The sequence below is a fragment of the Balaenoptera borealis genome (assembly GCF_965194805.1).
Source record: "Balaenoptera borealis genome assembly, chromosome: 15".
Classification (NCBI taxonomy): domain Eukaryota; kingdom Metazoa; phylum Chordata; class Mammalia; order Artiodactyla; family Balaenopteridae; genus Balaenoptera; species Balaenoptera borealis.
Window position 1 is genome coordinate 83,767,950 of NC_138871.1, and position 22,667 is coordinate 83,790,616.

General features: G+C 49.1%; 1 protein-coding gene across 4 annotated transcripts in view; it reads right to left on the reverse strand.

The window, feature by feature from the left end:
• GREB1 (growth regulating estrogen receptor binding 1) overlaps positions 1–22,667 on the reverse strand; it is a 144,478-nt gene that overhangs the window by 14,211 nt on the left and 107,600 nt on the right. For 2 of the 4 annotated variants that reach the window (XM_082357499.1, XM_082357498.1), the window contains exons 17-25: positions 21,124–21,260; positions 15,382–15,721; positions 13,913–14,028; positions 12,411–12,610; positions 10,707–10,796; positions 7,202–7,824; positions 4,316–4,418; positions 1,901–2,059; positions 399–541 (exon numbers count right to left, since the gene is read on the reverse strand). In XM_082357499.1, coding sequence (XP_082213625.1) covers positions 399–541; positions 1,901–2,059; positions 4,316–4,418; positions 7,202–7,824; positions 10,707–10,796; positions 12,411–12,610; positions 13,913–14,028; positions 15,382–15,721; positions 21,124–21,260 — 1,911 coding nt within the window. The other 2 variants (XR_014235013.1, XM_082357500.1) reach the window with 2 other exon arrangements.

The window sequence follows — 22,667 nt, forward strand, 5'->3', positions numbered from 1 at the left end:
GCTGAACCGTAAATAAATCATTATGATATGCATACTGACTGGAATTAATTTGACTTAATGAGCTATGTACAATTAATAAATATATGTACTATGTAATACCAATGATTTAATGTAAATGCTTGTAAGCATGCGGTAAATAAAGTACGATTATACATATTATGTATTGTGTACAATATGATGTATATGTACTTGTATACGTGAATATACATATAATGCATGAAGTACGTAACAATTTATGGGGGAAAAGTATGTAAAAACAAAGTTTGCCGCACAGGTGTCTGACTGGCTCCCATCAGCTCCTGCTGCCCCCTCCTCCTCTTTCCCCGATTGGGTCTGAGATGAAAAGAAATACTAAGTGTAAAATGGGAGGTGCCGCTGGAGCGGGGGCTCCGTCCTACCTGGTAGCGGGGGTGGAAGCCCATATACTGGTGGCACTGCTCGCAGTGGTGGTACGTGTTGTATGCCGCGTACTTGGAGAGCCTCATCCGCGCCGTCTGGCGCCGCACGTAGAGGTCCTCCGGCTTCCGGTGTGTCCCTCTGTCTGCACGAAATCCCCAGCATTAAAGAACAGCAGGAGGCACAGCCCACGTTCTCTCCCCTGCCTACTCACAGGAAACCACGGTAACAGGACTTTGTGCGATCACCTCTCACCTGTCTGCCCCCAGGTGACTGAGCTGGTCAGAAAGGACAGAGTCTCAGTGGGATAAACTGAAGGCTACGTTCGCATGGCGTCTTACGCATGCGCCTATGCATGGTTCATAAACATATTCAAGGATTCGCTACGTGACAATGTAAATCGATCGCCAACATAATATGCAAATACGGTAAACACATGAATCACCTCCAGGTTTTCAAATGACTTAGCAAAATTAAGATTTTAACAGTCAACCTCCATTCGAGAAGGTCTGCTATGTGAAGAAACCTTCAGTAAAAGTGATCTGCTTGGGCTTCCCTGGTGGCGTAGTGGTTAAGAATCCGCCTGCCAATGCAGGGGACATGGGTTCGAGCCCTGGTCCGGGAGGATCCCACATGCCACGGAGCAACTAAGCCCATGTGCTACAACTACTGAGCCTGCGCTCTTGAGCCCGTGAGCCACAATTACTGAAGCCCGTGTGCCACAACTACTGAAGCCTGCGAGCCTAGAGCCTGTGCTCCACAACAAGAGAAGCCACTGCAATGAAAAACCCTTGCACCGCAACGAAGAGTAGCCCCTGCTTGCTGCAACTAGAGAAAGCCTGTGCGCAGCAACGGAAGACCCAACGCAGCCAATAAAATAAATAAATAAATAAATAAATAAATAAAATAAATCTTAAAAAAAAAAAGTGATCTGCTCTGAGAACAACGAAGATAAAATGATTGGTTTGACAAGGAGACCGGTGAGTATTTTCCTCTCACGCTGCATTCACCAAACTTCCCTAGTCAGTGCTTATAATCACACCGGCCACTCATGTCCGATGTTTCCTGCCAGTGACCCTGAAACCCAGCAGGGTCATAATACTGTGGAAGTTAGCAGTCCCTGAAGCAGGAGCGAGAAAATGAGAGACCAAGGGCAGAAAGGGAAATAGGTGCATTTTGTTACAATCCAAATTCATAGAGAAACATACATGTCTTTTTCTTCTATTGACCAGAACCTTCAGAATACTCCGATCATGATAAACCACCAAGAGGGTCCTCACTGTTATTCAGCACCAACCGAGCCGTGAGTCTCCCCTCATGAGGTCCGTGAAGAGCCCTTCCTGCCAGGTGAGGTGGCGACCTCAGCTCTCCACCAGGCACTGTCGGTTCACTCACCACCACCAGATAGATAAGTTCATCACTAACAAAATTCAGCTCATCCCTTTAAGAGGTTATTCCCACATGCTCTGGAAGAAGGTGGCAGCAAGAGATTTAAAAATCTGACCTTCGTTCTTTATGCTCTGATGGTGTGAACAGATCAGACTGGCATCCTCATACTTCGGGTCGTGAATAATGTAGTCAAAAGGCAACTTCTTGAACAGCTCCAGGTCCGGCCAGGGGTCACTGAGCTGGAGGTAATGCCAATCTGATTCTTCTCTGAGGTCTACAGGATCAGTAGAAACACAGATATATGACAAAACAGGAAGTGAGAAGGATTTATGTCAAATGTACACAAGGATGACGGTAGGAGTGGAATTGATACTGAGTCTACAGGTTACCGGGGGAACTCCACTGGATCTCAAATACTCTGGCACCCGTCCCATTTTCAGGATTGTTCTAATTCAGCAAGAAGGTGCATTCAGATCTATCTCTATCCAGACAAACAGCCTTATGCTGTGTTTCCTATGGGATGGGGTTGCTCTTCTAACTTATACTGACTTCCACTCCTGGCAGTATACCTACCCCTGGGCTCTGGGCTTCTCCCCAGCACCATTCCCCAAATATACCACACTGGTCCCCACCGCTGGCAGAACTTAATGTAGTTCTCTCTCTTGCTCTTGTATCTAAATGCTACCCAGCCAGTAAGGCCCAACTCCTATCACTTCACCTCTAGAAAGCCTCTCCTGAATGCTCAGGTACACTGGTTTCTCCCTTCTGAATGCCACCACTACTCATGGCCCAATCCACATTTTCACATTTGTAGTGTATCACCCTACATTATAATTGGTGTAGTCTACAGTGCTCACTGAATGCTTGTTGGCTAAAAGGTAAAAAAATCTAGTTGGTCCAACTCAAACTTATGTAACATATTGATTTTACATCAATTGATCAACATCATTTTACATCATATTGATTTTACATATTTGATATGACATATATATAGTATAAATGATATTGATATATATCTATATATCTATATCAATGTATCCTACTATATATATATATATGGGCAGAGTATATGTCCATAAGAAACGGAAAAAATAAGGAAAGAAGAGGGAGAGGAACATTTATTCTGTATTTAATAGGTGCTCAGTGCTTCATATGTGTAACATCCGTTAATCTTCACAACATCCTGTAAAACAGAAATTACACACATTTTGCCAAGGAGAAACCCAAGGCAATAAGAGAGTATTTAAGAAAATGAGGCTTTGAAGTTTAACAAACTGGATTCAAATCCTCTTTATCATTGGTATATCCAACAAAATGAGGAGACAGAAATTCAGACCTGTTGACTTTCATTTGTAAAATGGTTTCAAACTGTGGGGAAACGGTGGAAAGCTCAGACTTTCGATGAAGAGCCTCTTTGCCTTCTCCTTCAAAGGAAAGAACAAGGACTGGATGGGCTTCCTTGGTTCTAAATTTTCTCCAAGTCAAACACAGCAAGAGTATCTAAAAAAGTTCTGTGTATCCAAATGACAGGATTTCCTTCTTTGTCAAGGCTGAATACATTGCCAGTATATACTCCATCGTTATCCACTCAACTGCTGATGGACGTCTGTCCATTAATGGACAACATATGGTTGTTTCTATATCTTGGCTGTTGTGAATAATGCTGCTGAACACAGTAACTATGTGAGGTGATGAATATGTTCATTAGCGTGATTGCGGTGATTACTTCACAAGGTATACGTGTATCAAATCATCCAGCTGTACAGCTTAAACGTACATAATACAAGTGCTGTTACAAGCTTACTGGGGCCCCTTCTCTACAACACACGACTCCTTACACAAATCTTCATCCCCAAAGCAATGGATTCCTTTACCAGACCAAGTTTCTGAGCCACTGGAGGGGCGTTGGAAGAGGAAATGGAGGAGGTATTCTACAATAAGCATGAAACAGCTGTTCAAAGAGTCTTACCTTAATCAGGGTAAATTCTGTTCTGTGAATGAGAAGAAAAGGCTATTCCCTGCATAGCATATGTTTCCATTTTGCCCCAAGATGTTGACCTATGCGCTCAGGAGCCTGAGAGGGAAACGCTCCCCTGATGGACAACCCCGCTTTCTAGAGGCAGCAATGAAATCTAGTTTGGTTCCAGCTCTGCCACCTCCCAGCTGGACCCCTGAACATGTTATTCCGGAACCGAATAACAGTATCCATCTCGTGGTGTGGCATAGGAAACGAAATGTGGTGATTTACGTAAACCATCTAGCACAGTGGTTGACGTTTGTAAGGTGCGCAGTAAACAGCAGGTATTTTTAGTATCGTAATTTTATCTCCCACCAAGGCCTCCCAGGCACTATTCTAGGACTGAGCAAAATGGCTACAAGGTTAAGATAAAAGCAGCCCTACGAGGCCCTTGGGAGGAGTCAGATCATTAATCTGAGAATTCCATCTTCAAAGTAAAAGATACAGCGGAAGTCACTTGAGAAACCGACTAAAGATGATTCCAAGCCCAAGCCTCATCAGCAGGTAACTCACTGATATTGATCTCTTCTTCGTCGTAAACATCCACTTCCGTCAGCCGAATGAGCATTCTGGACAAAATGCTGAGGAATTGCAGGTAGGCGCCTGTCTTCCCGATCTGTAGAGACAGCAAAACAGGAGCCAGCCTCAGTACGCCCTGCCTACGTGCAGGTGCTGACTGAGCACCTGACATGCCTCCACTCCTCCACCTCTTTTAACCATCTCACCTAATTAAAAGGAGGGCTGGGGGGATGCAAAGACATTTGACGGAAAATGTGGCCTGAAGAAGCATGGCAGGCAGACAGATGAACTCCGGTGGGCAGGAGACCCACCTGCTTATAAATCATTGCAAATGTCTTTCCAGATTTTAACTGGCCACATTGTTTAAGCTGTTAGAAGTAGGACTCCATCAGGAGCCGAACAAAGGTTGCTTCAAAAAAAAATGAACTGACATTTCAATAATGTCTTAAAAGAGTCTTGCGTAATTGCAAATTGCTATCTTATATTAACTGATATAGCTGTAGTAAGACAACAAAATTCACTGTGCAGGACATAAAAGGCTGGCATCACATTTCTCTCCTCCCAAGGCCAGGAAAAGAAATAAAATGATTTTTCTCTTCTTCCTTCTCTTTCTTCTTGTTTTAGACAGTCCCCTGCCCCCTCAAGCCCAGCACCAGGCCCGTATACTATTGGTCTGAGTTCACTGAGTTCACAACTGGTTACGTGGGTACCTGTGGGCTATCCTCGCCTCCCTCCACCCTGGTGCGCTAAGAATGTGCTCTCCAAGTTCTTAGCTCAACGCCTGGTTCACAGCAAGTATTCGACAAATGCTGATGAATGGAAATAACTATTTTTATTTTTTTGGCGGTGCCGCATGGCATGTGGGATCTTAGCTCCCCGACCAGGGATGGAACCCACACCCCCGGCAGTGGAAGCGCGGAGTCTTAACCACTGGACTGCTAGGGAAGTCCCGGAAATAACTAACCCGTTTAAAAACAAAATATGAAACACAACTGGGGGAGCTTTAGAGAAAATATATGCGATACATATAATTGACAAAGGATTAAAATTTATAATCTAAAGAACAAAGCCAAAGAATAAGAGTCAAATGGACTGGGCTTCCCTGGTGGCGCAGTGGTTGAGAATCTGCCTGCCAATGCAGGGGACACGGGTTCGAGCCCTGGTCTGGGAGGATCCCACAAGCCACAGAGCAACTAGGCCCGTGAGCCACAACTACTGAGCCTGCGCATCTGGAGACTGTGCTCCGCAATAAGAGAGGCCGAGACAGTGAGAGGCCCGCGCACCACGATGAAGAGTGGCCCCCACTCGCCGCAACTAGAGAAAGCCCTCGCACAGAAACGAAGACCCAACACAGCCATAAATTAATTAATTAATTAAAAAAAAAAAAAGTCAAATGGACTAAAGGAAAAATAAGAGAAACAAAACCAGAAAGTCACTGTAAAAGAAGTACCAATGACCAATAAATATATTAAAATATATTCACCCTTACTATTATACTAGAAATATACTATTTCTCCCCTATCAAAAAGGCAAAAATTTTTAAAGATTGATAACATTCAGTAATGTGAGGGGTATGGAGAAACCAGGAATCCTTTTTAAAAAACATTTTATTTTTTCCTATTTTTTTAACTTACGAAAAGCACTATATACTCATTTAAAAGTTCAAGAAATACAGATCAATAAAAAAGTAGAATGGTCACAAATTCCAGTCCCCCCCACCCCCAAGCTCTCCTGTCAGGGATTTTTTAGATATTTTCACACACGCAGACACATACACACACTGATTTTTTTCATAATTGATATGACACCATGTATATATTATTCTGCAACTTGATCTTTAAAGTGTAAATATCTTAGAGAAATTTCAGTGTCAGTATATAAAGATCTACTGAATAGTTCAAACTTTCTGTGGCTGAATTGCATGATATCGTGTTCAAATATATTCAACCAAACTTGACCAATGCAACTTAAGTTGCTTCCAGTCTGTTTTTTAACTACTGTAAACAATACAAAAATGAGCATTCTTACACATATTTTTGTGGGTTTGTGTTTCTTGGGGTAGGTACCTGGCAGGGGAATGAACATTCGGTGTGAAAAGGAAACATGTCCTGAATTGGGACAGTGATGATGGTGGCGACAGTAACAATGCTTTCCAGGGGTCAGGCCATGTTCCAGGTGCCCTACAATTATCCTCTCGTTTAGCACTCCTGTTTTTGTGACAGAGGGGCTATCATCTTCCTCCTTCTCAGATGAGGACAGTGAGGCAGAGGGAAGGCTGGAACCGGCCCAGGGCTCCGGTGATGTTTTAGTCCGAATCCAAGCCCAGGCAGTTCACTGTAGGGCCTACCCTCCAGCCCTGCCCTGTCTGGCCGAGCCCCCTCCCAAGACCCCAAACCAACCTTGTGCGTCCTCCTTACACGCTCACGACACCTGACACTCACACCGCCCAGGTTTCTCCCACGTTGACAGGTGAAACGGTCTTTTGTTGTCAGAAAAACACAAAGAGCTGGGAGGTGGAGACAGGTTTCTCACCTCCCTGTTCAGTTTCACCAAAATCTTGCAGGGCAGAAACAGGCGTTGGCCTCCATTGTCAGAGTGGGAGGGAACCGCAGACTGGCCATGAGGACCGAATGCAATCACGTGGGAAATGCAGAATCGTTGTCTGAAGGAGCAAGAAGCACCCGCAGAGAACTCCTCCACCCACACACCACGCAGAGGAGGAAACTGGGGTCAGAGGGTGGAGGTCACCCAGCCGTCCACCTGCCCACTTAGGACCATCCGAGATTCCACCGCGGGAAGGCAGGGGCGAATAAGCCCCAAACCTGCCTCCGGGCACGAACACAAGCCCCGCGGAGCCCGGGCGCGCGGGGCGGCACCCACCTGGGGGGGCCCGCTGAGCAGCAGCCGGCGCGGGTGGAAGCCGTCCACGCGGCCCTCGGCGCGGCTGCCGTAGTCCATGTGGCTGGGCCGGGGCACCGTCCACTGCCGGTAGTACAGTGACTGCTCTGTGGACGTCATGGTCTTGCTGAGCAGGGGCCGGAACGAGCTGGCCCACATGACTGAGTGTGAGGGCAGGAGCGAGGCGGCCTTGGGCAGGCCGCTGCCGTCGGTGGACGTGACCATGTCGTACACCAGCTTGGGCAGGAAGACCACAGGCGGCCGCCGGCAGGCCTTGCTCGCGGAGCACTGGGCGGCCTGCAGGACGAGCGGGCCGGCGGCGGGCATCGCGGATGAGGAGGGCGAGCCCGAGGAGGACGATGAGGGCGCTGACACCTGGATGCTCCACTGCCCAGTCTTGAGGCCGGGGTCCAGCTGGGGGGCCGGCCCGGGGCTGCGCCTGCTGATGACTGCCGGCGGCCCCCGCCCGGCCTGGAGCCACTGTCTCTCTCCCGGGGCCCTGCCCTCCTCCGCGGGGCCGCAGGGCTGAGGCGATCGGGCCCGGTCCCCCCGCGAGGGCCCCACCGGCTGAGCCTGAGCCGGGGACTCGCCGCACCGCGCCGAGCCTGGGGAGAGAGGGTCCCGTCAGTCAGGGCCCCGGACCCGCCGCTCCTGCTTCTGCAGCACTAACTCCCCTTACCTGCAACGACTGGGAAGTTCCGTCAATGCCGTCCCACCTCTGGTTAAATACAGACTCTGTCCTTCTGACAAAGCCAAGAGGCACCGCGGGGAGGCAGCCAGCACGGCTCCCTGGCCCCATACATGTTGCAAAGGCCTCTCCTCTGCACCCCCCGCCCGATCTGTTCCAGAACCCTCACCTGCAGCGCCCAGCCTACACTCCCGCTTGTGTGCAGGTGGGCCCTGGAGCTCCGATCTCCCCTCTGCACAGCACAGTGGTGCTTCTGGTTCAAGGCAGCAAAACTCACAGGACTGAAAAGGCTTGACTCTAACGCTACAACCACTTAACTTCTAGAAGAACTCAAGACGGAAAATGCAGTACGCACAGCCGCTACCCAAACACGGGGTTTCTTTTGCCCTTTTCCCCACGTGGACCATGTTGAAAGGCAAGATGAGTGTGGGTCCCCGGACACCGAGGAGCAGCGTTGTCTTTCATATCAGCCCAGCCACATCTGCCCGGGGCACGCGTGCCAGCTCCGAGCAACCCCGAGGACCTCAGGCGCCACGGGAACCACATCTCTGTCTTAGCTCTGCTGTTTTCCCGGAGACGAGGGGAGCTGCCTCCCAGGCCACCCTCCCCAGACCCCGCCCCACGACACTTGCTTCAGCCTGCGTGCTGCGTACCACACCACTCAGCCAACCTCCCCACTGGATCCCAGCTCCCCAGCAAGGCTCTGACTCAGCCCCGCGGCCTGCTTCTTGCTTGGTTACAGGCTGCTCGTGGACAGAGGAAATGCAGCAGGGGCCTGTCCCCCTAGGCTAAAGGCCTGACGCCTGCTAAATCGCCTCTTCCCCGGGCAAGCCACCCGAGGTGATCAGCTCAGAGGCAGCGGACGAGCTAAGGACCAGGGTCGGGGAGGCTATGAGGACCTGGGCATCTGGCCCGGGGGTGGGACAGGTGGCCACAAAGGACGTGAAAGGGGCATGAGGTTCCAAAAGTAGACCACGGGGACCCAAATGTCTTCACCCATGTGCTAGGTTGTGAGGCCCAGACTGGGAGGACCCGGAGGACGGAGATCCACAATGATGCTTCTCTCCGTCCACCGGCCCTGACCTCAGTCATTCTGCCCCGGTTGAGTCCAGGGGGACTGTCAGTCTATAAAAGAGCGACCCAGCCCCTCCCAGGCTGACTCGTCGGACCCCGCCCCCCGCTCTTGACTCCTGTGGCCAAGGCTCCCCTCCCTGGACCTCCTGAAATGTGGGAGTTACACCGAAGGCCACGGGAAGCATCTCATCAGAGACACGGGAAGCATCTCATCAGAGACACGGGAAGCATCTCATCAGAGACACAGGAAGCATCTCATCAGAGACACGGGAAGCATCTCATCAGAGACCCCTAAGATCCCAGGACCCTCTGAGGAATTTTAAAAAGTCACCTCACCGGAAGGGGAGGCTGGCTGGCAGCCTGGGCAATCTACTCCACCTGAAGACACTGCACAGACCCGCGTGTCCCAGAACCTTCTAGAAAGCTGTCAGCCCAGGATCAGAGAAGAACAAAGCACCACACGTCTCTATTCTAACGGCACAGATCATCCACTCCTCAGGTGCCCCCCTGGTACCCTGGGCTCCCTCTAGTGCTTGGGGCAGAAGGATAACAAGCGGCAGCATTTGGCTTTTCTGACCGACTCTAGCCTGTAAATCAGACCTTTCTTCTACCACAGAGACCAGGCTCATGTTAAGGAGGCCTCGTCTCACTCCCTCTGTGCACACCTGTGAGGGAGAGCCCCACCACCGGCCCACTGTTATCCGTGGGCAGGTGGGGAGGCGGAAGGAGAAAGGAAACCAAAGAAGGCCCCAAGCCAAACCCCCGGATGTGCTCCGACCTTTGCAGCCACGCCCTGACCCTGAGCTGTAACCCTGGGACCACTCACTGCACCCAAGCACCACACACGCCTTCAGGCCCCAAGCCTCCTCTACCTGTGAAGTCTCCTCCACCTGGAATACCTTCTCCTGCACTGGAAAGCCTTCTCCTGCAAGGCCCAAAGGCCAGCTGCTCTCTGAAACCTGCAGGGGTCACATCCTACCCCTAAATCTGCCCCACCTGAGACAAAATTAATTACTTCCTCATATGCATAACCGTAACACCTCACGGGTGTGAATATGTGTGCAGAAAAAATACAGCAGCCCCTACTGCAACATAACCTGGTCCAAAGGAACAATGGTTTCCTTGAGAGCAAGTCCGTATCTAATTGGTCTCTGAACTCCCTGAGCCAGGTAGAGAGTAGGTTCTCCGTAAATGCTTGTGGTGGGAAGACATGCAATATGTCTCACGTGTGCCCGTCCTGACTGCTCCTGAGGCCGAGGCATCCCTCAGAGCAGAGGCCTGGAGCGCTTCATCCACATTCCCTGCTCCCTCCACCAAAGTGTGGTCCAGGTCCAGGGGTCAGTGACACTTGCTAAATTTTGTTATTTCTCCCCCAGTGGTCTTCTGTGTCCACTTCTCTCCGCCCTCAGACTCGACAAGAACACTCACCCAGCTCCTCTCCCCTGATTCCCCAAACCAACAGCTGCCTGTAGAGCACAGAGGGAGGGCCCTCTGACACCACCCGGCACAGGCCCTGCGGGGGCAGAGGCCACGACCTCCTCCCGGGAAGGACCCCCCACTCCCCGCCCAAGTCCAAAAAGACGCGTACTCTCTAGAAAGGCCAGTTCTTCGTAGATCCCTTCTCTTTCCAGTTCTCATTGAAAATAAAGGATCTCTTTTCATTCTTTGAAATCTCAAAAAACTAAAATGGTCCAATTGTGGGATCTTTACCCCTTGGAGACTTACTGGATGCCTTAGAGGAGAGGGATGAAGACGCGGAGTCATGGGAGCGGGAGCGTTCTCTCTTCACGGGGCTCCTCTTCTCTGATGTGGAGCCTGGTTCAAAACACACACACTGAAGAGGCCTCGTAATCATGGTCCTGTACATTCCCCCAGCACTTCACAGTTTACAAAGTGCATTCACACATATCATCTCTCATCTGTCCACCCACCACCCAACCACCCATCCATCCCTCCATCCATCCATCCCTCCATCCGTCCATCCCTCCACCCGTCCATCCCTCCATCCGTCCATCCCTCCACCCGTCCATCCCTCCACCCGTCCATCCCTCCATCCGTCCATCCCTCCATCCATCCATCCCTCCATCCATCCCTCCCTCCCTCCATCCATCCATCCCTCCATCCATCCCTCCTTCCATCCCTCCCTCCCTCCCTCCCTCCATCCATCCATCCCTCCCTCCATCCATCCATCCCTTCATCCATCCATCCATCCATCCCTCTCTCCCTCCATCCATCCCTCCCTCCCTCCCTCCCTCCATCCATCCATCCATCCACGTTCCCAGGCATCCTCCTCTGAGGCAGTGCTGAGGAGACAGGTGTACAACACAGAGCAGGCCAGTGAGGCACTGGTGGGTCAGTGAGGCTCCTGCCCAGGGGTCACAGCTACAGGACAGAGTAAGGAGAGCAAAGAGGGAGGAGCCCAGGGGCCAGGTGCCCACCCAGCAGGGAGAAGCAGGAGCAGGGAAACATCCTGGGAAAGGTGACCCTGATCCCGGTTCTGAAGGGCCGGCAGGGATTTCCAGGTGAAGCACGGAGCAGAGGGAACTCAAGTGGCCGGGAGAACGCCTGTGTGGCCCAGAGGTGACAGAGCAGGGCACATTCATGAGATGAGTGTGGCCAAGAGCCCGGGGTGCGGCGTAGGGGCCGGAAGCCAAGAGGAACGAATGGGGAAAGGACGGAGGTGTGTCGGGAGATTCCAGGAGTGTGGATTCACTCCACGGGCAATTTCATGTCAGGGTCCCATTCACGTCTGTGAGAGGTTCCTACAGCACCAGGTGGGTCTTTCCACCCCACTTTACAGACGAGTCATCTGAGGCTTGGAGAGGTGACGTGACCTGTCCAAAGCCACACAGCCAGAGATGGAGGGGGAAGAGCGTCCTCATCTTCCAGCTCTCCTTCCATCTCTCTCTCTGCTACACCAAACCCCACGAATGCCTTGCATATTTGTAGTAGCAGCTTTTTATTTTCTCTCGCTATCCTGTTGACTACAGCCAAATGCCTTGCATTGCTCCGATTTATGCGTCCTATTAAAATACATGGCGTTGAACTTTGATGTCTGCAAACGAAACTAGCCTGTTTTCATAAATCTCAATAAGGGACAGATCCTGTTAATTCACATACAGGAAACAAGCGAGTGAACCTTAAACCAGGCAGTAATTCCGCCAGCAATTCAAACAAGGCATGAACTTAAAGCCTAGGAAATCTCCATTTTTCTTCCTACTCTTTAAGAATTCTAGAGCTACGAAGAACCTGTTGGGATTTCCATTTTCTCACATCACCAAAAATGAGGGGGAGAAAGCAAAATCTGAAATCGTTGAGGGATTTCCCCCAAAAACGTGTCCAGATGGCTCTCATCGGGAGCTGCTGACCAGCAGACGGGCCCAGGGCCGCGCTGCGTGCGGGACAGGTGTCTAGACCGGCCCTCCCCACCTTCCGTCACCAGCTCCTCATCCTCGTTGTCTGTGCTGCTCAGCTTTTCAGCGTCGCTCTCCAAGGCCTCACTCCGGGCCCCCTTCTCCAGGGGAGCCTCGCTGCTCACAAAGTAAGCGGCCAGGCCCAGCTCCTGCTCCAACGCCGTCCTCACCAGGCAGGAGGAGTTTATGAGCCGCAGGTCACAGTACCGCAGAGACCTGGGAGGAAACGGAAGAAGGGCTCTATCGACTGCCTTCTACAGAGGAGGTACCGCTTGCGCTGGGGACCAGCACCCTGTCCTCCTCATTAGGCCCCTAGGACTCGTGCAAACGGAGAAGCAAACAGCATCACTGGAACCCCTGAGCAACAACGTCTGTTTGACTGCAAGTCTCTGGGGGCCCCTGCCGTGGATCTAGCCCCGTGCTGCTTGGAATCAAAGGAACACTGACTTTCAGGTCAGACAAAAATGAGGCTTGAACCCCTGCCCTGCCACTTCCTGGCGACAGACCCTCGACAAGCTGGGCAACTTCTTGGAGGCTCAGATTTTTTTCAAATGAAAGATGGCCATGAATATTAATAACCATCTCCGTGCACTGCTGGGAGAAATATATGTAATAAGTGGGTATTTGATTATTCCATCAACATTTAAAATGTGCCCAAGGTTATGCTTCATGCAAGGGAGAGGATGCTGATCAAGTCATCGCCATACTGGAAACGAGAGTCTGCCTGGGAAGACACGCCAATGAGTCACGACACACGTGGAGGTGTGGGCACAGAGGGCAGGCTGGGGCAGGGCTCGCAGCTGTGCGGGGGAAACAGCAAAGGGCTTGGAGAGAGGCAGATGGGGGGTGCAGTTAGGCTTTTACTGAAGCAAATGACCTTTCATTTGCTCATCTATACAACAGGGGAGTAATACTATGGTCGTAAGGTGCAAATACTAGATTAAAAGTCTAGCCCAGTGCCTGATACAAAAAGTAAACGCTTGCTCAACGTTAAGATAGACTAAGACATTGTCTTAGTCCTTATGGAGTTGAGGAATAGAAGACTTGATCCGTGACACGGCAACAACCGAGGTTGAACCCTGTGCGGACACTTCTACCCGGCCCGTGAGTACGCGGCGCGAGGTGGCCCTCACGTAAGTGTCGTGTGGCCAAGCGGCAAGAAGCCGGGCGGCCCTGGAGTCCGCCATGCGGCGCACTGGCTTAACCTCTGTAAGCCTCAGCTTCCTCATCGGCTACAGGGCCTCCACCCACGGAGCCCGGCAAGAGTCCCCACATCCCCCACCACGAGCCCGGGGGGTGCCTGTCTGAGAATTAGGAAAAGCTGCCCAGGCCTCAGACGCATTTCACTGACATTTGCTAGAAAACGGTCACCATAAAGATACACATCTACGATGACTTTGATGTGAAGGCATTCCCAAGAGTCGGACAGGGGAAGCTTGACCTGGCAAAGCCCCCAGCGGCGAGCCCGGGCAACTGGCTCCTCAGAGACCCCCAGGCGCACAGTCCCTCCCCACTCACCTCGGTAAGGACTCCCCATGTGGGTCCATCCCACTGAAGATCAGGATGCAAGGCAGGCCCTCCAACTCCAAGTATGTCTGAGGCCTCCACTCCGCATCCTCAATTTTCTGCCACATCTGCAGGTAATTAAAAAGAAAGCTGTAGGACTTCTGACTTTCCAACCAGCCCAGCTCCAAGGGAACCTTGATATCCTTCTGCTGATTTAAAGCCCTTGCAATGCCTCGCTGGATTTTTATCAAATTTAAACTGCAAACAAGCATACCATTGGCTTCACCACGGGACTCCCAGCCACACAGAACACTGCCTGGCAGTTATCAACTGTTCAAGAAATATCTGCCAACTGACCGCCTGATTCTTTGCGAGACAGTGTATATCCTCAACCGTCTAACATTTGGTACTATGTTCTCTCCATTGTGGGGCTGTGCCTTCACAGTTCCTTCCCAATTATTCTCTCAGTATTCTTACCCTAACCCTTTTGCATCCTCCGTCACCTGTACGTTTAGTGAAAGGCGATTACGGTCCAGGCACTGTGCTAGTTTGGGGGGCTGAGATGTGTGGGGCTGTCCTTGCCCTTCTCTGCTGGGGGAGGAGCCAGATGACAGGCAGGTAAAACAGAACTTGCCCCAGGTTGGGGGGTGCGGGGGGACAAGTAGGGGGAAGGGCAGCTTCCTGAAAGAAGAAAAGACGCTGGGGACTTCCCTGGGGGTGCAGTGGTTAAGAATCCGCCTGCCAAGGCAGGGGACACGGGTTCGAGCCCTAGTCCAGGAAGATCCTACATGCCGTGGAGCAACTAAGCCCGTGTGCCACAACTACTGAGCCTGCGCTCTAGAGCCCGTGAGCCACAACTACTGAGCCCGCATGCCACAACTACTGAGCCCGCGAGCCACAACTACTGAGCCCGCGTGCCACAACTACTGAGCCCGCGAGCCACAACTACTGAAGCCTGCATGCCTAGAGCCCATGCTCTGCAACAAGAGAAGCCACCGCAATGAGAAGCCCATGCACTGCAACAAAGAGTAGCCCCTGCTCACCGCAACTAGAGAAAGCCCACGCGCAGCAACGAAGACCCAATGCAGTCAAAAATAAATAAATTTTAAAAAATTAAAAAAAAAAGACACTGAGTTGAATTCTGCAGATTGATAGGCATCAGCTAAATAAACAAGAAGAAGAAATGAATCCCCAGAAAGAAATAAAATCAAGCTACAACCCAGAAGTTTGAAAGAGCAGTGTGTTTTGGGGGGGGGTGCAGCTTTTATAAGTAATGTGGTACAGCTGCACTGAAAGCTGCAGGTAGGCACGTGGCAAGAGAGGCAGCTGGAGGGGTGGGCCGGTATGCAGAGGCCACGATGGACCGATGGACCACGATGGGACCTTAAGGAGTTTGTCGCCACCCCACTCCCTCTCCTCCCTTCCCCCTGGTGGTCCCGCCCCACCGCCCTCCCAGGAGTCTCTCCCCACTCCTGTCCCACCTTGAGCTGCTTCAAGAAGTGCTTCCCGATGGTGATGCCAGAGCTGGGGTTGCCCAGGATGATCTCAAAGTGCTCCTCCAGGGCCAGCTGCGCCCGCACGTGGGCCAGCCGTTCGTAGGCCACGGCCGCCAGCGGGGAGCAGGGCACCCGCAGCAGGACCATGAGCCCGTGGCCGCAGGGGCACTGCTTCGGGGAGTTGATGAGGTTCTGCGTGATCTCCAGCGTCTCCACCGACGTGTAGTTCTTCATCTGAGAGAGGCCGCTCACGGCCATCATGGCGGCCGTGTAGTGCTGCACGAGAACAAAGGTCCTGATCACCGCGCTGTGCAGGCGGGGGAACCTGCAAGGAACAGAGAGAGACCACGTCGTGACCCAGGGCTGCCACCCCCAAGGATGCCCAGAGAGCTCCGAGAGAGAAAGGCCTTCCCGGGGCAAACAAGTAACCCAGACACCTGCCATCTCGGGCACAGGCAACTCCTGGATCACAAACAAGTGGTGTTGCCTTTTGAAGCTGGTTGTTTACAACCTGAAATTGAAGTCTTCCTTAGAAGTCAAGCCAAAAACTGCTTTATCATTTCCAGCTGAGAAACAAGCAAAGTTTTGCTGTTGCTGCTGGTGCATACTAGCTGCTCAATAAACATCTGTTCAATGACTAGATGAATGAGTAAAATAAATGCCCATCATCAGCTTAATTTATGTTTCCATGAGTTAGGTAATTTGCTCCAGGTTCCCACTGGCAATAAGAGAACCATCAGTAATCAGTATGTAAGTGCAGCTACCACTTACCCCAGATCTGGGGGGACCATCCTAAAGGCATATCATTCATTTCATGTACAGTGAGTTATTAGAAATGTAACTAATGTGATTTTAATTTGACAGATGAATTACAAATCCAAACACAGGCAGTCAAACCAAGAATCCTAGTTTTTGTTTCAGAAGCTGTGGTCACACGAAGGGGGAGACCCCTCCCACAACCACGTGCACTGCCAGAGCAGCTCTGACCCCTGTGCCAGAGACAGACCCCAGAACACCACGAGAAAAACCCAAGTCACTGTATGTCACTCTGTGTTTCTCAGTAGGAATAGACAAATTGATGTTCCGTTTATAGGCAATGCTCTTGGGAGTTTATTTAGATGGAATGAGTCCCCTGACTCAGTGGCTTTTTGGAGCAAAGATAAAGTAGTTTCTTGACATACAAAGATAGGAACCTTCCCACGGCCATGTCACCCTCTGAGGCAGCCAGCTCACCTTCCAACAGCATCTCTGATATCTTCTCCTGCCCATCGTTATACTTTTGTTCATTCTTTCGCCTTAGCACTCAACTACTTTATGGCTTCTATGAACTGAAGAGTTGGCCTGGCAAACTTGCCAATACCAGTACTGTCTTGGGAAGGCATTAAGGGTCTGCAGGTTCTGGCACAAAGGGGACCAGTGGCCCAAGCACTGCTTTACCCTGCCCCTGGTGCACTGGCCAAGTAGTGCCCAGGAAGAAAGAGAGCAGAGTGGAAAATGCATTGTCTCCACTCTCTACAGCACTGCCCCAGCTGTGGTGGCCCCTTGTCACCTTGAGCAAGGTAAGAAGAGCAAGATGTCACTTAGGGAGAAGCACACTCTTCTCCCCACCTCCAACATCTGCTTTCAACTCTGCTCAAAGGACAAGCAGAGACTTCTGCTTCTGGCCAAGATAGAGTAACAGGGACCAGATTTATTTTTCCATCAGAAATAACTAAAAATCTGGATAAATAGAAGAAACAACAGTGTTTCAAGACACTGAGCAATGAAAGACAGTGATCCTTCGAAATGGAAAAGAAATTAGGTGAGCCTCCCATTTCTACCTGGAAAGAGTTCCCAGGATTGCTCGGGAAGGAGGAACCCAGGCAAGCCCCAGTGTCTCCCTGAGTTGAGGAAAGATCTGGAGTCCAGGGAAACCAAGGCAGCCAGAGTTCATGGGGGAAATTACCAAAGAGGAGAGAACTGCACAGATAGAGAACTCAGGAGAGCGGCAGAGGGTCCCATTCAAATCCTCAGCTAAGTAGTGATCAGTGTATATATGTAAGAAAACTACCCAAAGCCAAGAAAAGGACCATCCAAAAGGATTAGAGGGAACAGTACTTCAAACTCACAAAGGGCTTGGAATAGTTCCTGTTCCCATCACCAGTGTGGGAGACATCAAAATTCATGAAATACTGTAGAGTACTTAGAGGGTTTCACTTCGGTAGTGAACAAAATTAGCCCTAGACTAAAAACTGCTCTGGTCCTGCCTAACAAAGTTTAAAAGCAAAACCTGAAAGAATTAAACTGTTTCCAAGGAACTTAACTGTATCTCAGAACAAAGCTTAAGAAGATTTATAGGAATACAAATATATCCAGCACCCAATGAGGTAAAATTCACAATGTCTGGCATCCTCTCAAAAATTACCAGATATGTAAAGAAGCAGAAAAATACAACCCCTAATAAGGAGGGGGGGAAATCAACCAATAGAAACTGACCCAGAAACAACACAGATGACAGTATTAGTAGAGAAGAACATTAAAACAATTATTATAACTATATTCCATATGTTTAAGAAGATACAGGAAAAATCGAGCATTTTAAATGGAAACATAAAAAAGACTCAGATTCTAGAGATGAAAACTAAAATGTCTGAGACAGAAAAAAAACTGGATCCTGAATTCTCATGGGAGCTACCATCTTGGTATTTGGCCCGGCCCTGCCAGCTACAGTGGATCCGTTCAGGAATGGCTACCTGACCCAGGATGGGTCATCAGGCTTTTCCTGGGATTTTTCAAACTATTTATAAGAATCAGTCCCCTTCTAGAACCTGGAGAATATGAAGTTCAGCAGCAGCTAGGGATGATGTTGTCAGCACATGGAAGAAACCAGTGTGTGATGAGATACAATAAAGCTAACACAGAGAAAAATACCAAAGACAAGACAACACAGTCTTGGCAGTGTTTAATACCTAACTTAAGTTGTTCCTGAAACCAGCTGCATCTAGTTCTGTGGTTTATTTATTCAACCTCTCCTTTTATTTCGTGACAGTGCATTCCTCTCCCTCTCCTAAAGTAGTTCAAGTTGGGTTTCAGTCACTTGCAAGGAACAGTCCTGATTAATAAACAAACACAAGTAACAATTTATTATCAGTTTGTCAGTGTGTACATTCATGGATGTGCTACCTGAAATTGCCTTTCTTCTTCTCTTTAGGAACCTTGTTATATGACTATTTTGCTTTTGTGAAAAATAAAAATATAAATATAAATAAACTGGATGTGACTGACAGCAGAAAAAAAACACTAGTAAACTTGAAAACATAACAATAGAAATGATCTAAAATGAAACAGAGGGAAACAGAAAATAATGACTATAGCATCGGAGAGCTATGGAACAACTTCAAGTAGGCTAATATATGTACAATTGGATTACTCTAAAAGGGGAAAGGAGAGATGTAGAAAAAATTTTTTGAGGAAATAATGACTAAAATTTTTTCGTATTTGATGAAAATTCAATTAACTCAAGAAACATGAAGAAAACCACACCAAGGCCTATCTTAATCAAATTGCTTAAAATCAGTGATAAATTTAAAACATTTTGAAGTAGCCGGGCTTGGGAGGGAGTGGTGGGGAAGAGAGGTCATTACACAGAGAGAAACAAAGGCGATGATGACAGCAGACTTCTGGTTTGAAACAATGTATGTCAGAAGACAGTAGAGCAACATCTTTAATACTTCGAAAGAAAAAAGTCAACCTAAATTTTATACCCAGGGAAAATATCTTTCAAAAATGAGGCAAAATAAAGACTTTTAAAGACACATAAAAGCTGAAAGAATTCATCACCAGCAGACCTTCCTGCCAAGAAATGTTAAAGAAAATCCTTTGGACAGAAGGAAAATGATGCCAGATAAAAATCTGGATCTACACAAAGGAATGAAGAGCACTGGAAGTATTAACTACGTGCATACATAAAAAAGGAGGTTTTAAAAAATATTCTTATTTAAATATCTTTAAAAGATGATCGACTGCTTAAAGCAAATGTGATTTATTGGGGAGTTTATAACATGTATCAGTAAAATGCATGATAACAAAAGCACAAAGCCTAGGAGGAGAGAAATGGAAACATACTATTGTAAGAATCTTATACAGGAAGTGGTACAATATCACTTGAAAGTAGACTGTTTAGGCAGGTTCAATGATTTGCCTGAAGTTAAAACTAATAAAGAGTAGAGCCAGGATGTATGGTGCCATGATCACTCTGGCCTTCTACCAGCTGTGAGAGCTCGCTCCGTACAGTTTAGTAGGTCTACTGTTTTGGACTTAAGTGACCAGGATTTGGTCTGGCTTCACTACAAACCCCCCACATGACTTTGGGCAAGTGACCTAACCCAAGTCTGTTTCTTTCTCTGTCAAATGGGGGAATAACAGTGTCCCCTATCTCACTGTGCCATTGTGAGGATTATTTTAGGCAATAAATGGAAAATACTGGCCCAACGTCTACAGATCCCTAAGCGCTCAGCACATGTCTGCTGCACGAGGAGAAGCCGGGGAGCCGGGCAGAGAAGCAGAGGCGGGACAAAGGTCAGTTCTCACAGCCTTAGTGTAAAATCTTGGAGCGTGTCTTCCCTCAGCAAGGTTCTGAGAGCTCGGCTGACAATCCACGAGTTGGAGAAGTGGCCTGACTAAACCCATCAGCATCAGAGCTGAAAGGGATTCAGTTCCCCAAAGGGTGCTCTGGGGAACACTAATCCCATGAGACAATGGAGATGCCGCACGCTCTAGCCGTCTCTTAGAGATTTATAGCACACGTGGCACATTGAAGGCTTTGAGAACTCTCATTGGGAGAAGAATCCTTTGTTAAACGTAAGGTTTATCAAACACACATGACCATGGAACCCCTCGTGACATAACAACTATTAGCATCCAGCAGTATAGCTTGGGAAGTACGTGTCTAATTCAATCCTTTTGTCAGCAAATGAGACAAATGAGGTGCCATGAGGGGAGACGGCAGAGCTCAGTTCAACACCCACAATTGGCGGCAGAGCCATTCATTTTGTTTTGTATTAGACAGTCTGTAAAGCTTGGCCTGGCTTTTCCACGTATAAACTGTGTGGATGTCGGCACTTAACCTCCCTGAGCCTCAGTTTCCTCATCTGTAAAATGGCAGCGCTGATATCCACCTCAGGGGTCTGCTGTGACAGGGTTGAAAAGGTAGCACTGACTCTGGGTTCACACCCAGTTCTGTCACTTGCTAGACGTGTGGCCTGAGAAAGTCATGGGGTCTCCCTGAGTCTCAGTTTATTTGCAAAATGGGAATAAAAATAGCAACTGGCTCAGAGAGGTCGGGAGGACTAAATAACATGATGAATGTAAGAAGAGTGACTGGCACAAAATAAGCACACCGTAGATGACATGCAAAGGAAATAAAGACAAAGCCAACTGACCGCCACTCTCTCTTCCTTTACACCTTTTGCTATCTTACCTCCCATTTTCTTGCCCTCCCTTGAGTCTCAGACATGCAATCCCACATTCTAGCATATTTCTGCCCATTCTCATCTCTCAAATTTTCTGGAACAACATCACCGGCCCAAAAAGGCAAGACGAGAAATAAACCAGGATCCCTTTAATGGAGGGACTGAGTCACCCAGGAAGGGAGAGAGGTGGCCCCCTCCCTGGAATTCCCTGGCTGCACATTCCTCACCTTGCACTTGACTACGGAGCATTTTTAGTAACTTCAAGAGAGACGGGTACCTTTTTCCCAATGCGGTGACCATGGCCTCAAAGGAGCTGTCGTATCTCAGCAAGGGGAGGCTGTGTCCTGAGAGGGTGGACTCAATGAACTCGGACAGCCCGAAGTACTTCTTATTCTCAGGATACAAGTCCACTCCCTAAAACAGAAGCGCATCGGTCACGCAAACATTGCCTTTGTGGGGACTGAAAGGGTCACACTCCGGGCGCACAGATGACCTGGACGGGCATCTTGATCTGAACCGTGCTGACTGCAATCCCCTGGATGACGTTTTATAATTGTCTTTCCTCTGCGGCCCCAGAGCACGGCGCACTCCACGCGTAAGGGCCGGCGTCTCCCCATCGGTCAAGACTTTTCCATTCAGCTGACCCCAGTGCCTTTGCCAAGAAGAAAATCAGCCTCTTTTTTTTTTTTTTAAACACACAACTTCCTTTGTTAAAATTGCTTCTTTCCAACAATTTTCGCTGGTTTTAGGAATAGACAAATCAACTGTTTTGCATTCAGCTGCTATTAAATCAGCAGAAAGAAATGCATTCATCCAACCAATTTTACCCACACTGATATAAAATTCCTCCCAAACTAACATCAGAGCTCATCAAACTTCAGAGCACAGCAAAGTTGTGGGGGCGGGGAGGATGCTAAAATTACAAAGGCATGAATTTCATCCTTAAGTAGCACAGTGGTTAAACATGAGGGCCGTGGATTTCGCTGGACTGGGTCATATCCCGGCTCCAGAACCTTCTAGCTGCATGGCTTTAGGCAAGCGGCTTCACCCCTCCCCTCTGCCTCATTTTCCCCATTTGTAAATCGCAAATCATCCTAGCGCATGTGTCTTATCTGAGTTCATACGATAAAGCACTTGGAACAGTGCCTGCCTGGCTCACGGGAAGCGGTACATAAAAACAAATGCCGTTGCTACCTCTGATTCTGCATCGGCGGGAAGGAAGCCAAGCTTCAAGCGCCTTTAGAAGTTCCTCGGATGATTCCGAGACTCGCCGAACAAGTCCGCAACCTGATGTCTACTTATTGCTTGTGTAATTAGGTGGAATCCAACCACCAGATTTCTCAAATTACCAGAATGACTGCTGTCTTCTATTTTGATGAGAAAATGGCAGGTGATAAGCTGAAATAAAACTCACCAGGGTTTGTGGACGTGTGTTCAGTTGGAGGAAGGAGATTTCGAACCTTGCTGCTGAAGGATGCAGGGGTAGGAACGCCAGGAACATTTCCAGGGCTTCTAGACAAACTTAGGAGTTACCCCATGTGGAGTCCAAATCCCCACAGCCCTAGAGGGCTGTACGTCCAACACCAGGAGAGCAGGTGTTCAGAACGCTGCTCAGACAGCTTCAGTCGCCAGAGAAACAGTAAACCAACTGTGTTGCATTACATGCTCTAAGACAGGGCGCCAACAAATGCACACAGGAAGGTTTCTAAAGACCAAGAAGGGTTTAAATCTAATCCTGGGGAGAATCAAAGATCCAAGGAGCTGGAACCCACTGACCCTCAACTGGGCTAGTCAGTCAAGTCTTTAGTGAACGGGATCTCT